General features: G+C 40.5%; 1 protein-coding gene across 4 annotated transcripts in view; it reads right to left on the bottom strand.

The window, feature by feature from the left end:
• Window positions 1-25077, bottom strand: part of BTBD9 (BTB domain containing 9) — a 417533-nt gene that overhangs the window by 75278 nt on the left and 317178 nt on the right. For all 4 annotated transcript variants that reach the window (XM_025925243.2, XM_086706750.1, XM_086706752.1 and 1 more), the window contains one exon: window positions 4642-4749. In XM_025925243.2, the coding sequence (XP_025781028.2) occupies window positions 4642-4749 (108 nt within the window). The remainder of the gene's footprint in view (window positions 1-4641; window positions 4750-25077) is intronic.

Here is a 25077-nt window from a genome sequence, read left to right on the forward strand (position 1 = left end):
ATATTGTTTAATTTTAAAAGGTAAGTAATAGCAGGACTAAAGAGAAAAATATAACAAAAAATGAGAGGTAGTTAAGTTAATAAAGCTGATAAATTAATAAACAGATATAAAAATATTATTTATAGTTGAGACGTTATGAAAACTAAAAAAAAAAAGTCAAAAGTACTTCTGAGCACAAGATGGGAAGATAAAATTTTAGTTTTCACTTCTATCTTCCTGTATTGTTTAAATTAATCTTCCATGCATGTTTTACATTTATAATAAAAAAACTGATATTAGTGCCTTAGTGTATCAAAACAGATGTAGGGCTCAACAATTTAGAAGACAGTAGAGAAAAGGAATCAAAGACTGAAGGTGACGTCTTTGGAATAAAGCCAAAAGGTACAGAATTATATTATATGAAAAAAGAGGGGTAAAAAGTAATTTCAGAAAATCATTTGCAAAACCATGGATAAACCTTGAGGGTATTATGCTAAATGAAAAAGGTCACACAGAGAAAGACAATACTGTATGATCTTACTTAAACGAGTAATCTTAAAAACAAAAACCGAACTTTTGGAAACAAAGAACAGATTGGTGGTTGCCAGAGGGGCGTGTGTGTGTGTGTGGGGGGGGGGGGGGGGAATGGGTGAAGGGGATCAAAAAGCACAAACTTCCAGTTACAAGACAAGTAAGTTCTGGGGATGTAATGTACAGCATGGTGACTACAGCAAACGAAACTATTGCATATGTGAAAGTTGGTAAGAGATCTTAATAGTTCTCATCACAAGAAAAAAAACCTGTAACTATGTGAGATGGTCGTTGTGTCAAGTAAACTTATTGTGGTGATCACTTTGCTATATATCTCATTGCATTGAATACCATAGACTTACACAATGTTATATATCAATTATTTCCAAAAAAGCTGGAAAACACCCAAAATCTGTCTATTCAAAAACACGGCTACCTGTGATGGTAAATAAGCCTTTATCCTAAAAGTAAAGCAAGCCAAGCTGCAGCTATAGCCGAAAGGACTCTGGGTAGCAATAAAGGAAAACGTCCTGTTCTAGGAGCTTAGGGTCTTAAGGGAAGACATTTGGAGAATCTCATTCTCCAGGTCTGTCCAAAGTCTGTCATTTAATTTCCTGACATGGGTAGAGTGCTATCAAGAGGCAGGGCTGTGATCTCTAAAGGTCCTATAGAATTTCATTCATAACATACTCACATACTTTATTTCAATAAAAAGCAGGCTATAATTTTTGAAGCTAGTAGAATCTTCTCAAGGACTGCTCTAGAGTATATTAGTTAAAAAGGGAAGGCTTTCCTCTTTTATCATCTGCATATCTTCTATTATATTTTTTAATACCTAACTAAAAAATGAAAGGCACAACAGATCTGGGTTATACCTATAAACATAAAATCATAACCTTTGGTTCCACTCATTCTTAGGGGGTTAACAGGCACTTGCCTTCTTACTCTTAAAATACATTATTTATTTATTAATCTCTAAAACACCTATTGCTGTAGCATATATGTGCTAACATGGAAGGTTAAAAACATAAATTATTTAAATCCACCAACTAATGGACATAAAATATAAAAAAAAGGGGGGGGGAAGATGTCAATGACTTAATACAAAGCTAATGGGAAGGACTTAATGAGTGAATGCCTTTTTGAATCAAGCAAAAACCCATTTGAATAAATATAAAACCATTACAATATGTATCTGTGTCAGCAGTTAGTCAACCAGTTCTTGTCAAAAACTCATACTGTATAACACCTTCAGTAGGGGGACATAAAGAGATGAGGAATCTAATTTATAACACATAAAATGACAGACAAGATGGGTGATGGTAACCAGTGAGATGTGTAAAAGATGGGGAAGCAGAGGGTCTGGCCTGTGAGCTGTATACTCAATGAGCAATGGCTCTGAAAAGATAAATGGGCAGTTGTTCATGGGCCTTGAAGGCCTTCCTATTGTATGGAAAGGGTTCTGGGAGCTTGGAAATAAGGTAATCACTTCATTTCCCTGTTTCCATCATCTAGCTTGGTTTAACCCTCTTTAGTAATGCTTTGAGGTACAATGGAAAGAGCCCTTCATTTTCTCTTTTAGATGGAGAGGACAATATCCCACAAGGTGTTTTATATTCAGGAAAAAATGAGACAAAATACAGGAAAGTGATGGAATACTAGTTACTGAATAATTGCTAGTTTTCTCATCCAATCGCAGAGATGGCCACAAGATGTGTGCTCCACTGAGAAGTGGCTGCCCAGCAGAGCCATGCTTCCCAGCCCAACCAGCATCCAATGTGGTAACTGACTACTTCTCCCCAGTGGAATATAACTGGAAGGGATGGTCACTACACCTAGGCCAAGGCCGTTCAGAAGAGCCAGGTATACCTTCTTTCTGTTCTTTCCCCATTTGCCAACCAGATGCAGATGCTGCTGCTGAGACCCTAGGAGAGGGCAGAGCCACAAGAAGGAAGATGCCTGGGTTCTTCAGTCATGTGTGGAGAAGAGCCACCTGACAACCAGAAACACCCCTACTGACTGCTGCATGATTGAGAAATAGCTACTGTGTTAAGGCATTGGAATGTTGAAGCCACTTTTTGTCACAGCAGCAAGTGTTACCTTAACCAATGCAAACATTAAACATGCTCTAAGATAAGTACTATAATAATGACGGTAAGTGTGTCAGACATTGCATCAAACAAGCCATTATTAATGCTATTATGAAATCCTGGCCAAGTAAGTACATGAAAAGACGTTCAACATCATTAGCCATGAGGAAAATGCAAATTGAAACCACCACTTCACTCTCACTAGGATACCATGAACGAGAAGATAGACAGTGACAAGTACTGGCAAGAATGTGAAGAAATTGGAACCTTCCTGTATTGCTGGTGGGAATGCAAAATGGTGCAGCTGTTGTGGAAAAGTCTGGCAGTTCCTCAAAAACTTAAACACAGAGTTAGCATAAAACCCAGCAAGTCTACTGCTAGGAATAGATCCAAAAGGACTGAAAACGTATGTTCACACAAAATCTTGCACAAGAATGTCCCAGCAGAAATACTCATTTTAGCCAAAAAGTGCAAAAAACTCAAATGTTCATCCACTGATGAATGGATAAACAAAATATGACATATATATTTCCATATGATAGAATATTATTCAGTCAGTAAAAAGGAATGGAATGCTGACACATGCTGCAACACAAAAAATAAGTTTGAAAAAAAATATGTACTAAGTGAAAACAGCTAGAGGAGATCACATACTATTTAATTCCACTTGTATGAAATGTTCAGAATGTGCAAATCCATAGAGACAGAAGGGAGCTTAATAGTGGTGAGGGGCTGTGGGAACTGGAAGGAAATGAAAAGATTGCTAATGGGTAGGAGGTGTCCTTTGGGGGGGGGGATGAAAATGTTTGAAACATTAGATAGTGGGGATGACTGTACAACAGTGTGAATACACTAAAAATCACTAAATTGTGCATTTAAAAGGGTGAATTTTATGGTACGTGAATCATATTTCAATAATAAAAAAAAGAAATCTCAGCTATTTGCTTTACCTTGCCTCCCAGTGAATCTGGCTCTCCACAAAAAGGCACTGAACTCTTTTTAGGTAATGTTTGGGAAAAGGTATGATTCTAAGATGCTGGAAACATGCTAATTTTGATCTGAGTGAGTTATATGGGTATATACACATGTAAATAATCATTCTAGTCATGATCTCAGGCCAGTCAGAACCCACATAATCCTTCCTCCTAGCTTCCCCTACAACAACGTAAATGCAAACAGAGGCTCAATGCCATATACATTAAATGACTAGAGACCTACATATCAAGCTTTCTTTGGTTTAGGTAACAGTGTAGCTAACACTGAGATGAGATAAATATTTAAAGCTAACCTTGAGAATCATATGTGGCTGGAAAATGGAGTCCCAGAATAACTACTAAAGTGTGTATCACATCAGCAAAATTCTCGAAGGAAGAAACAAGTTCTAAAGAGGTAGTGTGCAGTGATGGGGGCAGGGACACAAGAGAGGATTGCATATGGAAATCCTTCTTTTCCCTGCTCAGGTACATGCCATTTTCTTTTTTTAATTTTTATTTATTTTATTTATTTTTAAATTATTATTATTATTATTATTATTTTTAGAGGGAGAGCAAGAGAGTGTGAGATGGGGAGAGGGGGAAAGGAGGAGGGAGGAAGGGAGGGGGAGAGAGAGAGAGAGAGAGAGGTAGGGAGGGAGGGAGGGAGAGAGAGGGGGAGAGAGAGAGAGAGAGAGAGAGAGAGAGAGAGAGAGAGAGAGAGAGAGAGAATACGAAGCAGGCTCCACAGGGCTTGACCCCACGACTGACCCTGGGATCGTGACCCAAGCCGAAATCAAGAGTTGGACGCTCAACCAACTGAGCCACCCTAGCACCCCTACATGTCACTTTCAAGAGTCAAGTTCAAACCACAAAATAAGGAAAGTTTGTTTGAGCATATAAATTCTCACTGAAGTACTTAATAGTCAAAATTGAAATGAAGGATCATTAGGATGTTTTCAACCTCCAAATAAGAACGTAACTTCCACAAATCTTCATTAGAAACTTCTGAATCCATCAGATAAGACTCTTTTAACTTGTAATAAATTCTGGGAAATGATGTAACTTACTTGCAAGAGACTTTAGTTCTGTCGGCCACCATGGTCCATTGTTGCTGGTTGGTGGAAACCTCAACGTAGTAGCTATAGCTTCGATCATCACAGTCCCAAAGTAATAACCTGAACAAAGAAAAATACGTTAAGAATGCTGTGAATGTTCTAACTGGCTGTTTCCTGAGGCTGTGGGTATGAGTGAATCCATGTCTGCCGTACCCCTCCTCCCTGCCTCCTTTGCCCCACCACGCTTCCAGGACTGGAAAAAGGAAGAGAATCCCAGCAAAAGTATGGTAGGAGGAGGTGGAGTCAGTCTGAAGAAGAAGCAGTGTCTCTTTAGGAATTTATTTCACAAGTCACTCAATCTCAGGCAGCCTCTGTCAAAGCTCTTTGGTTGGCTTATGGGTGAGAAGATGGCCCCAAATCCTCCTTCCTGATTCATCTCCAGTTGACTGGGCTGACCAAAAGTGATATCCTTGAGACTCCTGTTCATGGGGAAATCCATGCTTTCTAATTGGTAGTAACTAGTAAGTCCCAATGACCTTAACTATCATGTTTCAAATTCCTTCTCATTCTTAGCAGACTTTTTGCATAGCTGTAGTATAATGATCTGATTTGGAGATACAAGCAAACATATTCATTAGTAAAACTTTTTTATTATTTAGAGATTGATTATTTTGGCTCTGTTCTTCTTATCTCCTTTTGAGCCCAGATAAGAACCAAAGCATAGACTATGTAATTTAATTTACATGAAGCTCAAAAGAGACAAAATTCATCCATGGTGACAGGAATCAGAACAGTGATTACCTCTGGGAGAGGTAATGATTGGAAAGGGTATGAAGGAACCTTCCAGGATGCTGGAAATGTGAGGACTCTGACTGAGTGGTAGTTCATGGGTATACACACAGTAAATACTCATTCGCACTATATATAAAAGATTTGTGCACTGTATGTGTGTTATTCCTCAGTTTAAAACCCACAATAAGAAAAAAGGATCTAAGAATTGCAACACAGGATTAGACTTCGGTCCAGCATTTTGCTTCTGACAGTGCCACCGTGGTGAGGGACGCGAGACCACTGTCTTCTATGATTTCAGCTTCCAAAGTCCTTCCCATACAGGATATCTTACCGTTTTATATTTGGTCATGCATATTTGCTTCCTCCACCAGCTAGAACAGAAAGTGAGCTCCCTAAAGGCAGAGCCTATGTCTTCTTGATCTTTTTATACCCAATACTTGGCACAGTGTCTCAAAGAGCCTATACTCAATGAATGTTTATTTGTTATGACGATTATTATTATCATAATAGTCAACATACCTTTAATGTTCATACTGTGTACCAGGCCCTGTGTTAAGTGCTCTATATAATTTATCTTATTAAATCCTTCCAAAAATCCCCTTAGCAAGCATTATTCTTCTCATCAAATTATATATATTTAATTATATATATATATCATATATATTTAATTTATATATTCCATCTAAATACAAAATATTGAATTTGAGAGAGAAAGAGAGAGTGAGCGCAAGTGAGCCTGACATGGGGCTCAATCCATGACCTTGGGATCATGACCTGAGCTGAAATCAAGAATTGGATGCTCAACCAACTGAGCCACCCAGGCACCCCTCTCATCAAATTATAGACGGTGAAAGTAAGGCTTAACACTGTTGGGTAACGTGTCTATACTCAGTTAGTGTTGGCTGATACAGGGGGTTCATCAAACCTGGTATCCTGGCCAAAGCCCATTTCTGTCATCCTTCTGCCAAGTGCTTCTTTACTCCCAGTTTATGGACCTGGGTCCCAATTTACAACCTGCCACCTATGACTCTACAAAAGTAGTTCATATTATTTCTCCTTAATCTTGTGATTATAATCAATAAAAACCCTTGAAAAGCTCAGTTTAGTGTCACCTACAATGCTATTATTGGGGATCAGAAATGCCACTGTGTTCCCCTTTCCCCTCACCCTTTGTTCCCTATTTTCAAGTGTAATTTTGTTTGCTATCAATGACTAAACCCACACTACCTAATATTTTGGAATTCATCTTTTAAGCAAAGCAGAAACAGAGTTTGCCTTAATCTACCTGAATATTCCCCTTAATTCACCTGAGTATTTAATCTCTCAAAGTACTCTGAATGAATCAGACAGGATTCTACCCTATTGTTTTTAAGTGTCTAATAATTCTGCTCTTTACCAGTTTGCCTGGTAAGAAAGTGAATCATTTCCCTCATTAGTCATTTCCTTGTATATTATTCTAGTTTCTTAGCACTTTTATGCAGTTAGCTTGTTAATTTACATTTATGTTGAGTAACTTGTAAAAGTGTAATTTTTGTTTCTATGTTTGTCTAGCTCTTGTAAAGATTATAGAAAGACTGTTGATCTTTCTCTTTTTAAAAAATTCTACTCTGAACATATGGGTTCTGTTCATAGTGTATGTTTCATACATGTTCCGGGCTGAAATAACTTATAACTTTGCCAGAGTGGATTAAAAACAAGAAAAAAAAACCTTCAAATTAATTAATCATTCTCTTCACTTAACAGCCTTGGTAACAGGCTTTTTGGGAGACAATGTTGAGGTTATTTTCTCAAGGGGATTTTGGATCATTGATGCAGAGCCAGTTTTATGATAATCCCTATCCTTCTGGATAATCATGAGTTAGGGTTTCTACCAGTGTATCCAAATGAAAATAATCAAGCCTTTTGGGATAGAATGTAACTAGATTCCAAAATATTTCATGGAAAAATACTGGGATGTGGGAGATAGGATATGAAGAAGATAAAAAGGAAGACCAGTTATAAGTAAGCATCATAAATGCTCTGGTAGAAATTCTTGGGAGTAATAGGATATTAAAAGAATTTTTAAGGTTGCACATATTTTGTCCCACAGTAGCTTTTCCTATAAGCCCTCTGACTTGTTTTGAGACAAATGTTTGTTTTAAAAGGAACATCACCTGTGACTCCAGGTATAAACTCATAGACATGATGCAATTTTTCTTGTAACTTGTTTCTTTCGCTTAACGACGTATTATGAATTCCCTTCTTTTGTATCTATCAAATACTCTTCCTCATCACACGTCCTGGCTTCGTGGAATTTCACTGTATGGATGCCCCATAAATTATTTAATCGGTTTCTTATTAGTGGTCATTTAGGTAGGTGACAGTATTACACTGCTAGTAAAACTCTGTGATGAACGTCCTTACACTAAATCTATGACTGTTGCCTGTGAAAGCTTCTGTGGGTGAAGCTGGAGCAGAGCACGTGAGGCCTTGACGCGTATTACCAAACAGCTGCACGCTTCTCCCTTTCCCCTAAACAAAAGTCTGAACCAATTTATACTCACACTACCAGCAGTTCATAAGAGACGCCTGTTTCTGTGTGTCACTGCTGATAATCATGTATTATCTTTAAAAACACTGCCGATTCGATAGACAAAATCTTTGTCGTTAATTTGCAGCCTTTCACTTATCATTGAACTTGAACATTTTACCCATTTTCTACTTACATTTATCCTTTTGTTAATGACTTACACGATGCCCTCTATATTTGACGGATATTAATCTGCTGCCTATCATAGTTGGCATGCTGAAGATATTAATTTTTATTAGCTCACTCTATCGATCTTTACTTCAATAATTTCTCCTGGCCTAAATTCTTTTTTCTGAACAGCAGCCAAATGCACACACTGGTTGAGACATCTCCTTTCTATTCCTCTATTAAGAGTCCCTGAGGGCTGGAAATGGGGGGTCATGGTGACTCATGAGTAGAGAAGGGACGATCTCAGGTTATCAAGCCACTTACACTTTGGAATTTTTAAGACAGATTCTAATTCATGTGCCAGGATGCATATTTGCTTGGAATTTCGGCTTAGCCAGGCATGAAAATACCTTTGTTGATTCAACTGAAAAAAGCAAGCACAGTCTAAGGACACTACAGGAAAAATTGGCTCAATCTCTCTTTTTCCACAGAGAGGAATTTTGTTCTAATAAGGCACAATTGAAAAACCCACCAACTCCCTCACTTCTTTCCTTGCCAGCAAAGTCTGTTCCCACATCTGTGCACCTGCAACAACACAGAGATACTTCTGATTTGTAATCTGCCAAGGAATGTTTGCCCGATGAGCTTGCCCAGGACAGACACACCCCCTCTGACCTTAACTGAGAAGAGTTTCTTAAACATATCCCCCTACATCTACACACCTCCACCCAGACATCAGAAGCTATTTTCAAAAGGGGCTGAATAAAGGAAGCTGCTGGCCAAGATCTATTGATGCAGATCAGGTCTGTACTCAGCTGTTGCCATGAACCCCTCTACCTAATGAGCACTGCATGAGATGCCTGGTGATATTAAACACTGTCTCCTCCATCTTCCTTCAGACTCATTGTGGAGTTTCCCTTAAAAGCAGTGAAGTGCTGGGCTTTTTGTAATTGATTAGCAGATGTGATTTTGCTTACATCTTCCATAAATGCCCTGGCTGGCTGCATACCATTGATTACCGGGGTTCGGTTTACAGCAACTAATTGCTCTCCTTGCTGGTGTTTTGATACAAAATTCAATAGTGAATATGTTTTCAAAACTCCTGTCTTTGCGGCTTGAGTCAGAAGTGACTTGAGGCAAACCCAGTGGACTGAGTTTTCCCTTCTTTAAAATAATTGCTCTCTCATCAGTCTGTGAAGAAAGTTTTCAAATTGTAGCATTCTAATTGGAGAGTCTGCATTATGCATGTGATGACAAACTATGTTGTGCTGAATGGCATTTTTTTCATCCCTTTCTTAAGGGATTAATTCTGTGCCAGATTGTGAACAGTGCTGAGGTTTAAACAGTGGAGATCAACAGCCTCTCCGCTGAACTGGTATCTTTTAGGTCAGAAGCAAGTGTCTGTTTTGCCTGTTTCTAACTGTCCACTGTTCGTGGGAGACTCCACTGGAAGGCCTGGGGTCACCTCTCCTGCTGCTGCCATGTTTCCTTGCTTGGACAAAAGCAGGCAACTTGAGAGAAGAGAACTGCCAAGATATTAGTAACATAATTTATTATCAAACCCATTTCTAATCTCTTGGTCAAAATCAAAGAGAGTCTGACCTCACAGGTTTGGAGACCATTCTTTGTTAAAGATCTTGAGAAATTAAGTTCTTTAGAAATAATTTTCTTCTGTTCAACAAATATTTACTGAGTATTGACTAAGTGACATTAGGCAAGTCACTTAACTTACTTGTACTTCAGTTTCATCCCATGTGAAATTAAAGACCTAGATTCAACAGTTTCTAAGGGCTCTTCCAGTTCTAACATTTTATAATTTGCTGTGACCAGCAGTAGAGGTGATGGGTTGTTTGTTTTTTAGTTTTAGTTTTTTCTTTGCATGTCTGTCCATTATACAGTAACCTCCCTCTTTGAGAACTGTTTCTAGCCTAGCCCTAAGGTGGACACAGGGGTTCCTGAGCTTGGCTTGTGGACCTGAGTGCATGCTGGGAAGACACATGGCCCATGCTGCACCAACTGAATTTCGTTTCTCAAAAATTGAGAATTACATAAGATTCGAGCTTAATTGGTCCTGTTCACTTAAAATAAGATGATGAAAACGCAGGCCTTCTGGGGTGACTTTCTTTCATCAGAGACACAAAGAAGCAAAGAAAGTTACCTGCAATGAGAAACAAAGAAGACAGATGATGTGGCCCAGGGAGGGTTATCTGGGCTCCCAGCAGGATTCTAGTATCTGACTATAGTCCCTATGAGGGTCACCAGAGTTTCTGCCCTGGTGTTCTATGAGAAATCTCCCCATCATTTTAATAAACTTGCCATACATGGCTTAAGCCATATTTATGTGGTTTCTTTTTTTTTTTTTTTTTTTAATTTTTTTTTTCAATGTTTATTTATTTTTGGGACAGAGAGAGACAGAGCATGAACGGGCGAGGGGCAGAGAGAGAGGGAGACACAGAATCGGAAACAGGCTCCAGGCTCTGAGCCATCAGCCCAGAGCCTGACGCGGGGCTCGAACTCACGGACCGCGAGATCGTGACCTGGTTGAAGTCGGACGCTTAACCGACTGCGCCACCCAGGCGCCCCTATGTGGTTTCTTTAAGCTTGGAACCAAAGAGCCTAAGATAAGCTCCTAGCAGAGAGTGCATGAGCCAGAAAAGCTACTCAACTTACAGCAGAGGTTCTCATGATGAGGATGATGTGATGGCTCTAGGACCAGAGAGATAGGAGGTGAAGGACAGGGATGGTGAGGAAGCTCACTTTGAATGGAGATCTTCATTCAAGTATGAAAGAAGATTCTCGATGGAAGCTGAGAGTGGCAGGGCTGCATTGGGGGTGGAAAGGCAACCTAAGCTTTGGAGCAAGTTCTGTGGGGTCTGCAGAGCTGAGGGAGGGGGCCTTGCAGAGACAGGACACTCAGTGTAGCTGATAACTCAGGACCACCAGTGACAAGGGGGATTCAGGGCAGGGTCAGGGAAGACAAGGGCCAGTTGGAGCAGTGGCCAGTTTGAAGCTGCTGAGGAGTTAACTGGGGCCAAAGGGGGCTGAATGACTTTCAGAATAGAGAGAGACTACAGGTCGTGAAGCAAAAGAACAGATGCAGCAGACATAGAGGCGAGGGAGAAGGGTACGGAGCTGTGGCCACAGAGGGAAACTTCAGTAAGCAATGGGAGCCCAGTTTTCACTCTCCTGAGTGAGGAGCTGGAAGACAAACATCATGACAGAGGCTCCACTCTAATCACTGCTGCTGAGAGGCAGGGGGGAGCCGGCAACAGCTGCCAGAAGGAATTATACTGCTTCGGAGGAAGAGTACTTTCCTAGGGGAGAAACTGGAATTTTCCCACAGATGAGAGAGACCCTCACTGTGGGCTGTCACAGGGCTCAGTCACGCAGCTTCCTCTGCAGGTGAAGAGCAAGGTCGAGCTGAGACGAGCTGCTGGAGGACCACGAGCCCAAAATGAGATTCTCAGCAGGAGACTGGAGCCAAGTAACAACGTTTGATGGAAAGTGCGGGAGGCAGAGCAGGTGGTTGCCCTGCAGATTCCAGACATGAGAACCCCCAAGGAGCGGCCACCACAGGGGCCCTACAGCCTTTCAGGGCGAAGGGGACACCCGCCTTCTTCTGACAGCAGGAGGAGGGAGACAGGCTGCTCACCAGACGGAAGGGGATCTTGGGAGATGTGTTAGTCACAGGGCATCAGAGAGCCTACGCACTGTCTGCAACCGCGGAATTGCCCATGTCTTGGACACAGAGGGCGGTTTCTCCAACAGAGGAAGAAATAATGGCACTGGCTAACAAGATTCTCTTGCAGCTGGTGAGGGAAAAGACAGGTGCAAGCGCTCGGTCGTCTGGCATATGCAGTTTCTGCATTTAGTCACTGAAGCCCCAGGATGAAAAAAAAGTGAGGAGATGGGGCAAAGCATACACTCGGGCTTCACCGTGCAGGCTGGTTTACTGAGAAGGGAAGGAATAAAAGAAGGGGCTTTCTCTCCTACAAATCCTACATTCCAGGTAAATTCTATGGCAGTAGAGAAATGCTGACGGAGAACATGCCCGCAGGATAGGGCTATATGGATAGCGGGACGGGACAAAACTTTCCAGGAGTTTGAGACAGTACAAAACTCCTGACTTTTTTTTTTTTTTAATTTTTTTTTTTTTTTCCCAACGTTTATTTATTTTTGGGACAGAGAGAGACAGAGCATGAACGGGCGAGGGGCAGAGAGAGAGGGAGACACAGAATCGGAAACAGGCTCCAGGCTCTGAGCCATCAGCCCAGAGCCTGACGCGGGGCTCGAACTCACAGACCGCGAGATCGTGACCTGGCTGAAGTCGGACGCTTAACCGACTGCGCCACCCAGGCGCCCCAAAACTCCTGACTTTTAACAGCTAATTGAGACTATCATTTCACTCCCTGGCGGGATTAAGTTTTTAATTTCAAGTTTTAGGTGATAACATACAAGGCAGCATGGCTGCCTCTGCAACGTTCAACAAACACCAAGGCTGGAACGAACAGTGATAGACTAATCATAATCCCACCTCACATTCACACAGACCTCACTGGCTTCAAAATGTTTTTGCATGCATTATCACATTTGGAAAAAACCCACAACTTACAATCAGCACATTTCCTGCTTTCAATGCAAATCTATTCTTCTAAGTTACTTGGTTAATTTTCTTACAGGGGCCAAACACTGCCCAAGCAATCTTTCACAGATTTGACTCAATCACTTGGCAAACCCTTTATTAATAAATAAGGTTTGGCCTAGACTTATGATCTAGATTCCATACCACACAGTCCAATTTGACAGAAATTCTTTCATTTTATGCTCTCAGTGTGGACATGTGAGAAAATCTTGTCCAGGCCAAACAGCCCTTAAGAAGAAAAGCAGTTTTCGTCTACTTTTCAAGGTGCCTCTTTCCAATACAGTCCCTTCCTGAAGCAGGACTTTGGCATCAAAACCATCGGGAGCCATTTCACATGGTCTTGTTATATTTTACAAGGTGAAGTCTCATTATGTTGTAGACCTTTTCGGCAGTGACACATTGAGCAGGGGTGCAGCTTTCACAGATCTTTCCCTGTGTTTAAATTTGGCATCATCAATGTCCCTCTCGGCAGCAAGGCCGTCTTCCTTGATCCCAGCAGCTTCCTCATCATGACGCACATATAACATCAGTGACATGGGTGCAATTTGGCCCACCAACAGGGTTGGAAAAGGATTGTGCAAGAGGTAGAAACAGAGAGGCCCCACCCAGACCACAGGGCTTGGCTCCCTACATATCAAGTCCAGCTCACTTTTAGGGGCATTTGCTAGGAAAGGCTGTTGTGATTTAAAAAGGCAAAAATTGGTTTCTTCCGTTAATGGCTGAGGACAATATCCATTTGTGAGAGCATTTCTGTTCCCTGCACCCAATTCTATGAAATTATTCGAAGGGTGAGAAGGTGCTGGCATGTTTAAGAGCTCAGAGCTCACTGATCTACCAGCTGTGTATTAGGGATCTGACTCACTGGATTTTAACTCACTTTTATGACCCCTGTAAAATAAGATGGCCCCAGTGTGAGTCTTCATCCAACAGGTAGGGGAGTAAAGTGTCACCTGGCTCCAGGTTCCCTGTATGACACCATCCAAAGGCCCCTCCTTTAACTTTCAGAACAAGTCCGGCCAAGAGGAGCCACCCTGACCATGCTTTGAGAGTGCAGGGATCATGCATGGCTAATGTCTTGGTATTCCCCATGGTCCCGGGCATGTCATAAGCTCTACTGAGTTGAAGTAAAGGAGCTATGGGGAACAGGACAGGAGAGGATGATGGAGAGAAGACAGGGAACTACAGATAAATCCCCTTTCGCACAAAACCCAGGCAGCTCCATCTTTTAATGCTCCATTAAATTACTTTTCAAGCTGAAACACCCCCCTAGTCAGTCCTCCACTCCCACTCCATTTTGCAGGGTCTCACTTAAGAGATAATTTTATCTCTTTATCTGGGTGGCTCAGTCGGTTAAGCGTCTGACTTCGGCTCAGGTCATGATCTCACAGCTCGTGAGTTTGAGCCCCGCATCAGGCTCTGTGCTGACAGTTCAGAGCCTGGAGCCTGCTTCAGATTCTGTGTTTCCCTCTCTCTCTCTACCCCTACTCCACTCATGCTGTCTCTCTCTGCCTCAAAAATAAATAAACATTAAAAAAATTTTTTGAAAAAAGAGAAAATTTATGAAGTACATTAATGCTCACTGCTATTTCTTCTCTTGAGCTTTTTCTCCTGCCCCTCCTCTGACCACATGCTAGTATGTGTCCACATGCACACAGCCTACAAAGCTCCAAGAAGCAGAGCCAAAGAGAAATTTAATAAGCTCCATGGCTCCTTTCTATTCCCTTAGGTCAAGTTTTCACAGGAATCTGTGTCTGTGGGAGAACTCACAATTTAGCTACAGGTAGATCTTTGTATTACCTCAACCTGGTGATAAAGGGAGAGAATGGAGAGGCAAAACAAAGGTGGGGAAGGCTTGACTCTGAATATTACAGCCGAGAGAACGTTCCAGCAGGGCTGAGCAATAAGGCAAAAATCTTCCTATTCAGGCAGGCAATCTCTTTATTTTTGTTCTCACCAAATCTTTCCCCTGGTCTCTCTTAACACAGCCAGTACTATTTTCCTGTGTCTCTCTTTTTTTTTTTACCAGCCTGACCTTTTCACCCAAATCAGATCTGGGCTTCAACCTTTGCTCCAGCTTTGAATCAGCTTCTTTTCCCCACAGGGCCCAATCTATAAAGTCCTGGGCTCTTGACGAAAATGATTTGAAAGCACTTGCCCGTCCAATACAGGCCCTCATCTGCCGTCAACTGTACCAGCTGTGTTAGCCACTGCTTGTTCTTCTTTCATGTCCCCTCTCTGCTAAGTCACTGCCCCCTCCGTCGTATTCCCAACTCTAGTATTTATCCTCCTCGGCCCTGCACGATCAGATGCTTGTCTGCACTCTTTTCTCATACTCACCTGGTCTAAATTTCCTCCCTTTTAGTCCCTTCTCTAATGAACCTCCTTCACGAAATTCTTCTGTGAAGGCTTTCACATGAAAAAAAAAAAAACAAAAAAACTAGACTCTAAAGCAGAGAAAATAAAACTGTGTAAGTTGCAAGTGCTATAAAATTAAAACACTTAAGCAGATTATTCTATTTGAAGTCTGAGGTGTCTGACAAATCATAATCCTCCGTGTAGTACATGACTTACCATTAAAATAAAGACCACATTAGTGAGAATAATAATAGTGGCATCTCTACCACTACATAAAAGTGAGAATCCTAACTATGACAAGTTCTTATAAACAAAAGATAATTAATTAATTTAATATGTAACTATGTGATAAAGCTTTTGAAGAATGGCAAGAATTAAGAAAAAAAAAGCAAGATTTTATAGAATTTTTTGTAATGGCTAGAGGAAAAAATGGCTAATTATGTTTTTCAGTAGAATTCTTTTGATCACTGGCCACTCAGTACAGGTTTCTTGATCCAGGTCTTCAAAGCTGGGATGATAAGTTTTAATTCAAACGTTTTCAGCTGAACATTAATAACTCTAACTTTTCTAACTGCTAAACAGCTGTAATCAAATCAAACTCGTGTGGGTTACAGGACCAAAGGCTAAACAGGCATTTGCCATTTTTTTTTTTTTTTCTGGAATTGCCTATACTGTTTTCCCCAGGGTGGGAGGCCTGGGCAAAGGCTCCGAATTCAGAGGGGCCAAGGTGCCCCCCACTGCTGCAGGAGATGGAAGAATGCAGTTTTCTGTCTCATAAATACTCACCAGCATTGCAGAACAGCTTCCCCTCCCTCCCACATTTGTTTGGTTGAAGGATCATCAGATGGGAAAAATACTCCCTCTTTAGAATGCATTCTGTAGGAACTACCCTTTTAGAAATAACCCTCCCGGGTGCCAACATGAATATTCACCAGAGTGTACCGAGCACAGGGGCCAGTCTCCATGCCATGGACACTAATCCTTCAAAATGTATTCCAGGCAAGCTACCAGGGTAAACTCCTGTATAGAAACTGGGCTTTCTGATGATGGATATTGGATGGCTGAAAGGAGAAAATCTGAGTGAAGGAGGCAGGGATGAATAAATCACTCATAATCTGTCGAAGGCCCTGCTGTAGCCATACCTTGCCATTGTGACTCAAACACAGCATGAGGATGCATTAGGACATTGCACTCTGCGAATTAAATGGTTTCTTTTGTTGATCTGGCCTGTGCTTCCTCACCAAGAACAACAAACATTTATCTCCTTTCTGCCCCATAACCCTCGAACCCCCTTTTTACTTTCTTTTTATTTTGGCTGATAGGATATACACGGACATCCTGAGAGCATAGTCCTCATACCACGCAGGCACCCAATGTATGCATGTTCACATACATGCACGTGAACACACACACACACACACACACACACACACACCTCACTTGCTATATCACTGCCCTGACTCACCTTCAGAAATGTACAGGCAGAAAAGATGAACAACTCTTACAAGCCAGGGAAGAAATCATACCCAAGGTAGCGAGATCTCAGATTTCTAAGTATCTTCCCACTCTGGCACCAAATCCCAATAGTCAACATTGATAATCAAGTTGAGAGGCAGAAGGAGACTGGCTAAGACAGCCTGTCTGAGTCACACGTGATACTGTTGTAACTAATGCTCTTCAGATGACCAACAATTACCTAGCCGACGATGTTTAGGTGCCAGAGGCTGGGAGACAGATCTGGGATAACTTCCAAAGAGGTTGGTGCTGGAATTAGTCCAGCTCTTGGCACAGTTTGTACCCTGGAAATTGGGCATTCAGGTGCTTGGGGGCTCCTGGTAGCTCAAAGGAAGAAGGAATGTGAGCAAGGAAAACAGTGTGGCCTCAAGTGGCATTCTGGGTCAAATGATCTTCTCAGTCTATTTGGAGCAGGAAAAGCTCCAGTGACTCTCCCACTGCCTCTGATGGACACAAGGACATTCCGAAGCAATACGGTATAACCAGAAGCAGTGGTGGCAGATGGGAGACAGGGGTCTCAACTCTGCCTCAGTCTTGGAACCCTACACTCGCAGATTTATAATCTGTTTAATGGGGTGTGGGGTAGGAGAAGACAGGGAGATGAATTTTAATTTCGATGATTTGTGGTTCCTTTTATTTTAATCTGTTTTTTTTTTTTCTATAATCACAAAGTAGTACACAATAAATCCTTTGGTACTTCTTAGAAAGTATCTATTAGTATTAGATATCTTTTAGTAGATACAATTAGCATCCTTTACTAATTGTAAAAAAAAAAAAAGGTAAACCAATATTTTAAAAAATGTTCTTTGGTAGCAGAACCCCTTCACAGACAACATCTTAGAAGAACCTCAATCTCCATGACAGATGAAAGTAAAACTGCTCTGCCAGGGTCAGAGTTGGGGATGAAGTCTCATCGCCAGGCTTTCTCATCAGCCTCTCCTTGTGTCAGCCCCCAAGGCTCACCTCCTACACACATGGTAGGAAAAACCACTGAGTCGTGGTGTGCATGTTGACTCCCAACTAAACAGTGATATTAATATTCATGTCTCTTGATAACAGGCTTATAAGTATTATTACTCACATTGTCTGAAGCTATAAAAGGCAAAGGGGCTTCCCTAATTCTTCGCTCCCACCTGTATGGACCAGAGCTGTTAGTGAGGAAAGGAACTGGATAGATTAAGCACAGATAAACTGTGGCCCGTGGCTGCCTATTTTTGTAAATAAAGTTTTATTGGAACACAGCCATGCCCAGTCAGCAGCTGAGCAGTTGTGACAGAGACTATGGCTTACAAAGTCTAAAATATCCACTACCTGGCCCTTTCCAGAAAAAGTTTGCTGGCGCCAGGAACAGGCAGAAAACTAGAGCTGTTCTTATTGAGCAGTAAAGAGTTATGGCACCAAGGCAAGAAATAAAGGTATAGTTTAAACCAAGGCAGAGTTTAGCCTAGAAATGTCTAAAATCTCTTTCTTCTGTTGAAAGTGTTTCAACAGATTTTCATATAGCAAATTCCACGTGGAGTTTTTCGATTCTGCTATAGTCCTGTCTTTGTTCTGTGACAACCGTACTGACAATTCTTGGCTTGCCTTTCACCCCAAATTTCTGGTATTTCTCCTAAGGGTAAAAGAACAAGAAAGGAAACGAGACCCCCCCCCCCCGTCAAAAAAAAGCTCCCATTAAAAATAAAAATCTGAAAACCATTTCCAAACCCTCCCCCTGAACTGATGAAGTGTCCAGGAGCCACATCCTCAAACTGAAGACATGTGCAAACAGGACGGTCAGTACTGACCACCACTCTCCAAGTGGCATGGAAATAGTAGGATAAAGCGAAGAAGTTGCAGGGATGTTTAAAGTCAATAACCAATACGTGCACACGGAAGTTACAGAGTCGCTGATAGGGTGGTTAATATGACAGCAGTAAAATAATGTATCAGTTATAGGGGAAGATGACACCACAGATGAAACCACACTAATTAGGCAGACAGTGTTGTTGTTTATTGGTCACCAGGAGAAAATAGATATGTATGGATCCATCCCCTTGCTATCTCTCCAGCTCTGTCTACTGTGAGTATAAAAAGCATCTTACAAGATAGCTGACCGGGGCAGTATATGACCACAGAACAATAAAAACCGTAAAGTGTTTGGTGTGCTAACAGAGCTTTTCATTTGGAATCTTTTAATGAAACCAATTTTGAAGGGATGACTCTGTTTAACATGTTCTTCCCAAATAGTTCCAACCAATCTCCATGAATTCTCTACTTTTTCTGTGAGTCTAACATATACAGCTAAAATCTCACTATGGTGAACACAATCGTGACATTTACCTGTTCAATCAAGAAGGCTGTTATCAAAAGGATATTATTTATCAGATTTACCACCAACTCTCAGGCAATTCTCTATAGACTATACTTATCTGTTTCTAACAGTGCTACTATAAACTTCCTAATAAAGATACTATTTGATTATAGATGCTTTATTATTTTTTTAACCTCCAGGAAGAAATGAATATAGAAGATTAGATACCAAGAAAAGATTTGAGAAAGGTTTGCATTAGGCATCAGAGGACATTAAATGGTAGATGCCTAAGGGACTTAGGAATAAAATCTTATTAGCCTAGACCACAACTACCCTTCCCCACAAGGTTCTTGTATACGCCAAAGAGAGTCCCAGCAAGTGAGAAGCAAGTGAGAAGGGATACGTGATCATTAGTGGAACTTTTGGCCCAAAACTCTTATGCAAAAGGAGTAAGACATGGAGTACTCCCTATTCCCGAGTTGGTTATGCCTCAACAATTTCAACCAAAGCAAGCCAGGTGGCCTGCCTTGTCTCTTCTTCAACACCCAAAACTTATTCTTGGTTCTTACCACTACAATTTTAGAAAGGATCAACCCAACAATACCACCGAAACAGAGTGAGCGGGTAAGAGATCATTGGCTTCTGCTGTCAGGCACTGAACTGTCCCTGAGCTGAGGCTTACCTTACCTTACCCCAGCTGCCCTAAAAGATAAAAGAGGAAGTAAGAGTGCCCAAGGACAAAAGGATGGCTATGCTTACCATTTTGTTGTGAGGGCAGAAGAGAGAAAAGGAGTGAGGAGAAGCCTGGGAGAGGTTGGGACAAGGAGGGAAGGCAGGACATCATTCTAACAGAATTAGTCCTGGCCCATACCACTTAGGGCCCAGTGGGAGACCAGAGACACAAGAAATGATTCCATTGAACTGTGGCCCACTCTCAGTCCTACAAACTCACCAATATGATCAGCATCTTTCCTGGAAAAAAACTAAATGCTTTGACCATGACCAGCATTTTGGGGAGGAGTGAAGAAATAGTGTCAGGAAAAGCAGAGGCTATTTGAGTTTCTTCTCCCAAGATCTAAAATCATAGTATTACTATCATCACCCTCTGACTGATTGTACTTCTTATTTCAAGTGTTCCAAAGCCACATGGTATTTGTCTTTCTCTGACTGACTTATTTTGGTTAGCATAACACTCTCTAGCCTGATCCACGTCATTGCAAATGGCAAGATTTCATTCTTTTTATGGCTGAGTAATATTCCATTGTGTATGTATGTATATACAGGTATGTGTGCATGTGTGTATATACACCACATATTCGTTATCACATTCATCAGCGCGCACGGACACACACACACAACATTTTCTTTATCCATTCATCAGCCCAAAGCCAGAAACACTCACTATAATCCTACGAAACAAAATACCACATTCCAAAAACTCAGAGGAGGGAAAAAATTGGAGGTGCTAGGGCAGCTACTGCCCAACATCCCCTTTGAAAGTCAGAGATCTTTTAATGTATCATTTTATTTAGGACAGATGGATAGGAGTCCAGATCTTTTAAAGACTTAAAAAATTATTTCTAGCAGGACTTTTGACATAATCCGTCTGCCACTACAAAATAACATGGATATGCAGTGAAGTTCTGATGTGAGAATGTGATAGGTACAGAAGAAAAGTCAATTCTCTATAACTTGGTTAGGTTAAGTAGGTGCTTTGGTTAGTTAAGTAAGTATGTCTGGTTAACAGACTCTGTATGGACTGCCGATTTTAACAAGAATTCAGATATGATAAAATATCCGAACTAGATAACTAGAGTAAAACCACACCAAATAAAATTTATTCACCTTTTGATGTATTAGAAGGTACCTGGGATCTTGCCCTGCCTCTCCAATTTCATTTGGTGCATCCACTGTCATTATGGTGGTAAAGCATGAAGACCAGTTACAGAAAATCAGCAACAGTTTGTAACAAAAAGTGAAGTGTTTTTCAAGAGATAAACTTCATGACTAAGAAGTCAAACATATATAATGAGTAATTCTGCTTGTTTTGGATCAGAATTATCCAGTAGGCAGATAATAGGCTTTTTATTTACAGAACATTTTTGAAGCTGAGAATAATATAAAATACAATTATTATATTTACTCTTTTGGATAAACCCAGAAGCTACAAGCTCAAAGGGTGTCTTTAAAAAATAAACAGAAAAAAAACCCCTATTGAATTGTATACTTTAAATGGGTAAATGGTATATGAATTATATCTCAATAAGGCTGTTTAAAAAAAAAAAAGACCACATGAAATATGGGGATTTATAAAAATTCCAAGGTAGATGTGAAATGTCAAGTAGGAGGTAGGGTTCTGTGGCAGAACTGCTGACTGGATGAGCCAACCCCTTACCATGACCCTCAACTTCCTCTCCAACCTTGCTAGGGCTGACCGTGTAACATAGTTCAACCCGATAACTAAGTGGAAGTCAGCTGGGCGGAGCTTCAAATAAAGCTTTGGCTTTTCCTAATAAAAAGGTGCAGACTTGGCTGGCAGGGCTCTTTACCCTTTGCCCTTCTCCTTCCTTCTGCCTAAATGAAGATGAGGTAGTTAAAGCCTTAGCAGCCAACATTTTCCTGTGGCCAAAATGCATGTGAAAAAGACCAAGAAAATTGAAGAGCTCACGGAACTGCAGAACTAATACCAGCAACCATCCACCTGTGGACATTTTGTTATGTGAGACCAAAACAAATAAGCCAAGGCAAAATAAACAAACACACACCTTTAAAAAGTCTTAATCAGATTCTCTGTTATTTGTAGCTAAATGCAGCCCAAATGCAAGCTCCTTTGGGGCAAACGAAGGCTAGCAATAAAAACAAACATGGTCAAGGCTTAGCCACAACATTCAATGAAAGTTACTGTAACTTACACCCTTAGGAAAGAAGATGGATTGAACAGAAAGTATGATGCCTTCTCTCATTTTCTTTTTAAGGCCATAGGAAGCTCTGTAGGCTTGTGCAATACACTGGAATCTTCCCAGCTAGGGTTTTAGCACTGGCTGCATTGTCACGTTCATGGTGGAGAGAAAGAGAAGGAACTCAAATTATACTTTGGTTTCTTCACCTCTTACATGGAGACAATGAAGCAACTAAAGCTTCAGAGCTACTGTAAGACATGGCAAGTAAAAGGACCATTAGCCATTTCTAAACATTAAACTGTATGGAACATCTCAACAGTCTAGACTGGTATTCAGTTACAGTAAAAGAATAATGTGGCAGGGCGGCTTATGTCATAATCATCGTGGGACATGGTTTCAGATAGCATAAGGCAAAAGGAAGAAAGAGGATCCTACTGTGAGGTCTTAAGGGGGGAAAGAAAGAAAATCCAGGGAGAAGTAAAAGCATGCTCTGCATTTATCTAGGTAACCAATACCCCTTATACTGAATCTAATACATTGTTGAAAGATGCAACACAGCAGAAAGACAAAAAAGATTCCTCAGCTGGATCTCAGCCCCTGAGTATCCAGGAAAGTTGTTGAAAATAGTCCCTGAGGGGCACCAACCAGCCTGTCATCATAATCATTTTTCCTTGGAGAAGGATGGAGGTGGGCAGAGGGGAGAGGCAAGAAGGGGTGTTGGAAGCATTTTTTCTTGATCTCAGTCCTTCTGCTGGTTCAGAATGTTTCAATCAAATGCCTCTGTGGTTACCAGTTTACAAAGGGCTAAGCTTAAAAAGAGAGAGATACATAGTATCAGTTGCTACCAAGCAAGATGCATCAAAAGCAACTTAACAAGGTGACAAAATTGGGCTCCTAGGGGAAAAACAATCTCTGATTTAAGGGCATCTAAGGAAGTGAGGTTTTTTTAAAGGTAGATTGCTGCATTGGATTAATTCAAGGATTAACCTTAAATGTCTGTGACCCTTCATCAGCATTAAGAATAGCTTTATTCACTTAATACTTAAAAGGTATACTTAAGCAATTTGATGTATTAAATTTGTAGTAATTTTGGGCAATTTGCTGAAAGCTCTATGCTTCTGTAAGTTCTCATGAGAAAAGCTGCATTTCTGTGCCCCTGTATGGCCTATGGGGCCAGGTTGGGGGAGCAGTGTGTAAATTATCTGCCAAAGTGAAACCACATAAAGAGTAGGTTGATGCTTTCCTTTCATCTGCTCTTCCAAGGTGAATGATTCTGGTGTTTAAAATGACTGTTTAACAAACTACTGGTGAAGTAGTATTCATTTTAGAGGGTCTTATTTTTTTTTAAGTTTTTAAATCCAGTTAATATACAGTGTTATATTAGTTTAGGGTGTACGATATAGTGATTCAACAGTTCCATACATCACTCTGTCTTCATCACAATAAACGGCCTCCTTAATCCCCATCACCTGTTTCACCACCACCACCACCCCCCCCCCCACCCCCTGTGGTAAACCAATCTTAACTCTCTAGAGTTAAGACTCTGTTTCTTGGTTTCTCTCTCTCTTTTTCCCATTGCTTATTTGTTTTGTTTCTTAAATACCACATATGAGTGAAATCAAAGGGTATTTGTCTTTCTCTGACTTCTTTCACTTAGCATTATACTCTCTAGCTTCATCCATGTCATTGCAAATGGTGAGATTTCATTCTTTCTTACAGGTGAGTAATATTCCATTGTGTATATACACCATGTCTTCTTTATCAATTCATCAATCAATGGACACTTGGCTGTTTCCATATCTTGGCTATTATAAATAATGCTGCTGTAAACATCAGTGTGCATGTATCCCTTTGAATTAGTGTAACTTGGTGTTCTTGTGTTCTTTGAGTAAACTCCCAGTAGTGCGACTGATAGATCTTATTTTTAACTTTTTGAGGAACCTCTATACTGTTTTCCACAGTGGCTGCACCAGTTTGCATTCCCACCAACAGTGCACCAGTGTTCCTTTTTCTCCACATCCTCACCAACACCTGTTGTTTTTTGCGTTATTGATTTTAGCCATTCTGATAGGTGGGAGGTGATATCTCATTGCGGTTTTGATTTGGATTTCCCTGATGGTAAGTGATGATGAACATTTTTTCATGTGTCTGTTGGCTATCGGTATGTCTTCTTTAGAGAAATGTCTGTTCATGTCTTCTGCCCATTTTTTTAATAGGGCTATTTGTTTTTTGGGTGTTGAGTTTTATAAATTCTTTATATATGTAATATGGATACCAACCTTTTATTTAATATGTCATTTGCAAATATCTTCTCCCATCCTATAGGCTGTCTTTAGTTTTGTTGATTGTTTCCTTCACTATACATAAACTATTTTGATGTAGTCCCAATACTGTATTTTTGCTTTTGTTCACCTTGCTTCAGGAGACATATCTAGAAAGAAGTTGCTACAGCCAGTGTCAAAGAGGTTACTGCCTGTGTTCTCTTGGAGGATTTTTATGGTTTTAGGCCTCACATTTAAGTCTTTAATCTATTTGGAATTTATTTTTGTATATGGTGTAAGAAAGTGGTCCAGGTTCTTTCTTTTGCATGTTGCTGTCCACTTTTCCCAACACCATTTGTTGAGGAGACTGTCCTTTCCCCAATGGATATTCTTTCCGGCTTTGTCGAAGATTAGTTAACCATATAGTTGTGGGTTCATTTTTGGTTTTTCTATTTGTTCCATTGATCTATGTGTCTATTTTTTGCTGGTATCATACTGTTTTGATTACTACAGCTTTGTAACATAACTTGAAGTCCAGAATTGTAATGCCTCCAGCTTTGCTTTTCTTTTTCAAAATTGCTTTGGCTATTCAGGGTCTTTTGTGGTCCCATAGAAATTCTAGGATTGTTTATTCTAGCTCTATGAAAAATACTGTTGGTACTTTGATAGGGATTACGTTAAATGTATAGATTGCTGTGGGCAGTATAGGCATTTTAAGAATATTTGTTCTTCTGATTCATGAGCATGAATGTCTTTCCATTTCTTTGTGTCATCTTCAATTTTTGTGTTTTACAGTTTTCAGAGTATAGGTCTTTCATCTCTTTGGTTGGGTTCATTTCTAGGTATCTTATTACTTTTGGTGCAATTGTAAATGGGATACATTCCCTAATTTCTTTTTCTGTTGCTCCATGATTGGTGTATAGAAATGCAACAGATTTCTATACAAAAATTTTGTATTCTGATACTTTACTGAAAGTTTATCGTTTATCAGTTCTAGCAGATTTTTGGTGTGT

The sequence above is a fragment of the Puma concolor genome, chromosome B2, assembly GCF_028749965.1.
Source record: "Puma concolor isolate L17-30 chromosome B2, mPumCon1.1.hap2, whole genome shotgun sequence".
Classification (NCBI taxonomy): Eukaryota; Metazoa; Chordata; class Mammalia; order Carnivora; family Felidae; genus Puma; species Puma concolor.